The sequence below is a fragment of the Chelonoidis abingdonii genome, chromosome 26 (assembly GCF_003597395.2).
Source record: "Chelonoidis abingdonii isolate Lonesome George chromosome 26, CheloAbing_2.0, whole genome shotgun sequence".
In the NCBI taxonomy this organism is placed as follows: Eukaryota; Metazoa; Chordata; order Testudines; family Testudinidae; genus Chelonoidis; species Chelonoidis abingdonii.
This window is the reverse complement of record NC_133794.1, coordinates 311,785-318,535: the sequence shown is the minus strand read 5'-3', so window position 1 is coordinate 318,535 and position 6,751 is coordinate 311,785. Positions and strand designations below refer to the sequence as shown.

Here is a 6,751-nt window from a genome sequence, read left to right as displayed (position 1 = left end):
TAGCGAGGAGCTTTCCCTGGTGCTGAAGAATTAAGAGCCAGTCCCAGTCAGGTCATGCTGGCCTGCAAATTGGAGTAAAACTGGTAAATATCATCCTGGTTCCATTCCCGGAAGACATGCATGTCAACCTGGGGTCTAGCTGGGCTCATCATCAGGACATCATGTGTTGGGTCAACAGGTTTCTGAGCTTTCCATTCTCTGGACCAATTCACATGCCCATCAAAGCTTCTCTCTCCTCCCTGCCCCTCCCATTGCTTGGTTTTCATGCTGAGGGACAACCAGGAATGAAGGGTTCTGCAGAGCTCAATGGCCTGAGAAACACTGTCTCAGCCAACAAGGTCCACACTAGTGTCAGGATAACAGAGGTGAGCAAGCCAGCCTGGGGCGAGGGGAAAGGGAGAACCAGGACTGGGGTTTGGTCTCTAGTAACAGAGGCGAGTGCCTGCGAAGCATCGAGATGGTACCTTCTGTGGGTGCTCTGGTGACTGTATTGCACTGAATGTCCATTGTCTCCTCCTGAGCCCTCAGCCTGAAGACCTCATCAAAGGGACCTGCAGTCGGGACAACGAGGAGCGTCTCGATAGCTGGGGAGGGAAATGGCAAAGCCTCTTGGGCTTTGCCATTTCTCTTGGGCAAGGCAGGTTTGGAGCTCCACTATCTGTGAATCACACCAGCCCCTCCCCCTTTCTCCTCACCTCCATTTCTCTGTGCTTCCCTGAGCCCCTCTGGCTGACCTCCTATGATCCATCGTTCCTGTGTCCCCATGAAGGTGTCACTGTGCCAAGAGGCACAAGGCAACTTCTCCCTGCTGCCTCACCTCTGTGCTTTAGCAGGGGAAGCAGCAAGATGGGGTATTGCTGGGGCAGAGAGTGAAAGGAGGAAACAATGGCAGCTGCCTGTGGTGACAGGAGATTGGCAGTGCTTTTAAAACCCTCTCAGGCAGCTGCTATTGCTGCAAAGCCCCAGGGCTGGGTTTATGGGTGGCAGGTAGCATAGGCCGGGAAAGGCTGTGCCTCCCCAAACAGCCTGGCATGGACCTGCTAATGCTCCGTCCCCAGATCCTCTCCTGCCTGCTTCCAGTTCCCTTCCCACTCTTCCACGGCTGAGAGGCTTGGGCAGGCAGGCTGGGGCCAGCACTCAGAAGGCCCAGGGCTGGGTGCGCTGGAGTTGCGGATGCTCCGGTTGCCCGGTGCTCCAGGGCTGGGATACCATGGGGAAGGTGGGGGGCAGGTTGCTCTGGGCTCCAGCGGAAGAGTGGGGGTGGAAGTGGAGGGGTGGGGCCTTTGGCACAGAGGGAGGGGCAGAGGGCTAGCCTTTCAATGGTTAGCCTCTCTCAGTGGCTCATTCACCAGCCGCCCAGGGCTGGGTTATAAACTCTGAGAGAGGGGCAGCGAGGCTGCAGTGGTGTTCTGCACTGAAAAGAGTATAACCCCCTATCTCACAGCCACCACGAGGTGATGTGGGAGCTTCCCATCCTCCTCACCCATGGACTCTGTTGTCACGGTCTGGGTCCTATACTCCGGAGACTTCAAAGCAGCTGTCAGTGCAGCCAATTCCACACTCTGCAGGAGGAACGTCACGGCAGAGGACACCTCCCCCTTGCTCTCCTTCCCACCAGCACTGAGGGTGGAGCTATTCAGGAAGGAACCAAAGGGACGAGCAACTTCCTGGGATTGGGAAAGGAAACACCCTGAGAAGGAGGGAGGATTTCAGTGGTTCATGAGCCACATTCTTCAGACTCCCCGGGGAACAATGACCCTCTTAGGGACATATGGGTTCATAGTGACCTCCCCCACTCAAAGGGACTGCAGCATTCTCAAAGAGGGAGCCCTTTACGGAGCGAGTGACTCTGCTGAGGCTTGCTCAGGACTCCACAGTAACCTGAAGCCAGGGCAGAACTAACACCCTGTGTCATTCACTCCTCATCCCTGGTCCCTCCAGTGTAGGTGCCAGAGACCATTGCAGCAAATCAGCAGCCATCTAGGTTCTCTCTGTGTTGCCCCCAGAAGGAATCTGGATCTTCCTAGGACCAGTAGGGACAAAACCCAGATCCCCTGCCATTTAAGCTAGACAGCGTGCACATGCGTGCACACACACAGCCCTTTTCTGAAGAGCAGCTACAATTCTATGCATCTGATGAAGAGAGCTGTAGCCCACAAAGGCTTATGCTCAAATAAATTTATTAGACTCTAAAGCGCCACAAGTACTCCTGTTTAATTTCCCTAAAGTGAGACTGCTATTCCAGTGCTCAGGGCATTTGGTCATAGACAGCCCACACATGTAGGGGTTGAATCTCTGACCTCCAGCGATACTGCTCTGTCCTCTGCACACATGGTCTCCAAATTCACTAAAGTTGAATTCATGAAGGAGCAAAATTCACTCTTGCTGCCCTGCAGAGCAATCAGAGAAAACGGGTTATTTCTGCAAGCATGGAAACGCCACCCAAAATTAAGGTTAATGGTTCTGCAGAGTGCTCTTGCTTTGACCTATGGCTGGCTGGCCGTCCCACTGGAATGCCTACATATTAAGACATGTGAAGGCTAAGTGTGGTGAAGTCCACAGACATGCTGATATTTCACATAGTATTGAAGCTTTCATGTATATTAATGAATTTCTCCTTCCCTTCCTCACGAGGGTTTAGTAAGGATTATTATCCTCCTTCTACAAGTGGGGAACCGATGCACAGAGTGACTGAGCAAATTGCCCAAAGCCACACAGTGAGTCTGGGGCAGAGATGGGAACTGAACTCTGACTTCCTGTATCTCTGGCTGATGTCTTAACTGCAGAACTCTGATGTACAGTGGGAGTGTCACACACCTAAGCATGATATGGTCAAGTTTCCAGAAGTTCCACTGATTCTGCTCCCACTGCAGTCAGTGGTAAACCCTGGACAAGCAGAGAATCCTCAGGCTCAAAGTTTTCTGTGTACTCTTTGTGAAAACCCTCTAAGCCCAAATAAACCCTTTCAACGTACCTGCAGAAATACATCTTTGCACATCTCCAGCTGCTCTTTTATCTGTAGAGTCGCAGTCTGGCATTTAAAGGTAACATCTAGCAACAGAAAGAGAGGCAGGACAATTACATCAGGTCAACATCTGCAGGGCTAAAGTTTTCAAAAGTGTCTTGTAATCTGAGATCTCTTTATAGGGCCCTGACTTTCAAAACTGCTGAGCACTCACCCTCTGACAATCAGGACCCTTTAAACTCTCAGGTTAGGCAACCAAAGGGCCATCCTTTCTTCCTACTAGCAGGTGTTTTCTCCCTTCAACTCCATTGATCCCTTAAGCCCTGTTTATCTGACAACTTTCAACTGAGTCTGTAATCAGTTAGCAATACATTCGGCCCTGAAAGCCTGGTGTGTGTCCAAACATCACCTGGTCAATACCCACTTAAGCTTTGCCTGTGTATCTCATTGATCAGTGTGTGTTATGTGTCCTCTAGGGGATGGTCCACCACAGATCTGGTTCTGCTACAGCTCCTAGCTATGGGAGTTCATCCCTTAGCTCAAACTGTAGTAGGTCATGCAGTTGCAAAGATCTGGGTTTGATCCTTGGTGATAGATGACTGTTGTTACATCTATAGTCAAGAAATTTCCCTTCCCCAGAACTATTCTAATCCTGCTATTGTACTTTTAATGACCTGAGTCTCATCAAGGCATGTCTACACTAGAAATGCTAAAGTGCTGCAGCTGCAGTTGTGTCACTGTAGTGGAGACACTGACTACAGTGCTGGAAGGGTTCCTCCATTGCTGTACTAAACCCATCTCTGAGGGGTGGTAACTAGGACAAGACAAGAATTCTTCTGTTGACCTAATGTTACCTACGCTGCGGCTTAGGCTGGCTTATGGGCCTTTACATGATCTTGGCTTCATATGCAAGGCTGATCAAGGATGTGGTCAGAATGCGCAATGCTACAGCTACTTCCTGGTTCTCAGGGGCTATGAGAAGCAGAGGGTACATTTCAGCAGCCCTGCATGGTCCCAGAATGCATAGCGCACAAAGGTGGCTTAAAACTACCTTTTCCTCCACCCTTTCTATCCCCCGCCGCCAGCACAGGAGTGGCATAAGTGAGAATCAGACACAACATTCTCTTGGGTACCCAGCGGGCATTACAACCAAGTGTAGGAGGAAAAGTGCAACAGTTCTTAAACCAATTTAGAACAGCTGGCGAGCATCTGCGTAACTGCATGAGCTGGGCTGAAACTAGTTCGGTGCAGCTAGCAACACAGGCACAATCTTAGGCCTGGACTACGCCTAAAACTTAGGTAGATCAGGCTATGTCACTTAGAGGTGTGAAATATTCATGCCCCTGAAAGACGTAGTTAAAGCGTCCTAAGTCCAGCGTTGACACTACTAGGTTGACAGAAGAATTCTTCCCTCAACCTAGATACCACCTCTGAGCAGGGTGGATTAACTACAGTGACAGAAAAACCCCTTCCATCGCTGTACCAAGTGTCTACACTAGAGTGCTACAGAGGCACAGCTGCAGCGCTGTAGCTGTGCTGCTGCAGCTTCTGTACTATGGACATAGCCTGAGCAACTGTGGCTAGGGGTGGCCTAGGATGGCGTGTTGGGACAAATTCTCAGCTGGTGTAATTCAATGGAGCCCCATCAAAATCAAAAGACTTTACACCAGGCCCATGGTTGCCTCCCTGGTTGTAACACTGTTTTCTTTGCAGCATGGACACAAACTGTGGTCAAAGTAGATTTAAAACCCATGCTACTCACTCTTCCTGCAGGAACCCGGAATCCCATAACTGTCCATGGTGGCAGTGCCAACACTCAGGAGCACAAATGGAGAGCTGGGATGTTCCATGGCATGGGAGCTGATGGCAGGTCCAAGTGTACACATGCCCCAAAAGAAATCAGTGCCAGCGACTCGGTTCCACACCACATCACTTAGAGCCTGATTGTCTAGGATGATGGCACTAGACTCAGAAATATTGGCTACCATCAAGGCAAAGTTCTCGAAGCCTTCCTGGGTATTTATTGAATACATCCGGCAGTAACTGGCAACATCTGGAATATTCATCAGGAAGGCATGGGAGGAATTAGGGACAGCTGCGCCCACGCTGTAGAACACCACTTGGATGCTCACATTAGCAGAGATGTAGACTGGGATCGAGGGCTTGAGAGGACACTGGAGTACACTGCCTCCTGCTAGAGTAACAGTCTCTGGCTGTTCCCCTAGCTGATACAACACAGTTGTGCTCTGGGAAGCAGTGATATAGACTATTTCATCTACTATCTGCCAGGGTAAGGGAGGAATGATGTATGTTGTACCCCAGCTGCAAACTGGTAGGAGCTGCTCAATGACATGGTTGCATTTTGTGTTATTACAAAAACACCCTTGGCCAACCAAGACAGCCACTGGCTTTTCTGAGACAATCCTGGTGCCAGACAGATCTGCTATGCCTTGAAACTGGTAGCCTTCGAAAGGACGGAGCTTAATTTCCAATTTGTTGCCAGTGGAAGAGACCTGTGTTAGGTAATGTAACTTGCCTTTCACGTGGACTTCCATAGAGTTGCAGTCTTTGTACATCATAACAGAGAACTCTGGGTAACTATCTAAGGATTGTGTGGAGGGAGTCACTATGTAGTGTTCATTTCCCAAGCTGGAGACAGGATACAGCACAGTGGTCTCAGGGATCACATGTTTGTTTTTGACAGACACTACTGAGATGTCTTTGTCAGCCTTGACTAGGACCACTTTGGGGAACTTGGTAGAGCCCTTAATTCCCACTGAGTCTGGTAGCCTGACCCGCACCATCTCGCCCTGATAATCTTCTTCTCAAACTTTGTCCCGTCACCCGTGTAATTGGAGATGGAAACGCACACTGAAGTGAAGGTAAAGTAGCCACTAATTTGCACTTCAAATTGACTAGAGTTCCCACACTCATCCATCCATGTAGGAGGTGATGAATTCTCTTCCCAGAGTCTCAGTCTGACATGTGCCTGAAAGGGAAAATAGCAATAAAACATTGGTGGTGGAGAGAGGTGAAGAGAGTGAAAGGGTCTAGATCAACTTTGTTCAGGCCAAAAATTAAGGCGTACTAAAAAAGAAAAGGTGCTTGAAAATCTTAATGCAGCTAGAAATTTTCCCCATTATATTTTTAATCTAAATGAAAATAATTTTTATCAATAATAAACATTATTTTACATAATTAAAAAGCACAACTTCGACATCTTAGAAGCCAGCAAAGACCTTGGAACCAAACACAACTTCAGGAACGTTCCAGTCTGGATCAGAACACCATGATTGTCCCTGATCTGTATAATAGAATAATTGTTCTCCCGTCCCTAGCACCTCCTGTCTAAGCTCAAAACACTTTACAGACAGACATTAAATAATTCTCAGTCCCACCAGGAGATGGGTCAATATTACTGTCCCCATTCCACTGAGGGGGAAACTAAGGCACAGAGAGGGTTAGGAACTTGCTCAAAGTGACCCACAAATCAGCAGTAGAACTAAGAATAGAACCCAGGTTTCCTGACTCTCAGTCTCTTGTGCTCTAATCATTAAAACCTACAACCCTTCCTAGCGCTGGGAAAAGAACTTTAGTCTGGTGTGTTAAGGGTAGGTGCCTTGGGTCTATTGGGCTGAGGTGATAATAAAACCCTTTTGTACTGTTACAACATTAAACACCTAAGAGTGGTTTGGGGTCTTGTGTCAAGTTATCACTGGCACCTTCTCTTGTTGCAACCACCCCTGTTAAATATATATATACACAACGAGAGAGAGAGAGAGAACC

The 6,751-nt window shown here is 48.7% G+C and overlaps 1 protein-coding gene across 1 annotated transcript; it reads right to left on the bottom strand.

Annotated features, from left to right (window-relative positions):
- Positions 1-47: 47 nt before the first annotated feature.
- Positions 48-5,936, bottom strand: LOC116824781 (IgGFc-binding protein-like). The gene is made up of 6 exons (XM_075061031.1): positions 4,728-5,936; positions 2,975-3,051; positions 2,301-2,390; positions 1,484-1,667; positions 465-584; positions 48-139 (listed from the first exon to the last, which is right to left on the bottom strand). The coding sequence occupies exons 1-6, from the start codon at positions 5,767-5,769 to the stop codon at positions 48-50; spliced, it is 1,605 nt and encodes a 534-aa protein (XP_074917132.1). The 5' UTR covers positions 5,770-5,936.
- Positions 5,937-6,751: the final 815 nt, after the last annotated feature.

Bases quoted from the DNA above. Each gene is read 5' to 3' on its own strand.
- LOC116824781 (XM_075061031.1), bottom strand. From the start codon at position 5,769: ATGGTGCGGGTCAGGCTACCAGACTCAGTGGGAATTAAGGGCTCTACC. The intron at 1,668-2,300 runs GTCAGAGATTCA...TCCCAATCCCAG, and splicing joins ACAGAGCAGTATCGCTGGAG to GAAGTTGCTCGTCCCTTTGG. The intron at 585-1,483 runs GTGAGGAGGATG...TTCCCTCCCCAG, and splicing joins CGTGACAACAGAGTCCATGG to CTATCGAGACGCTCCTCGTT.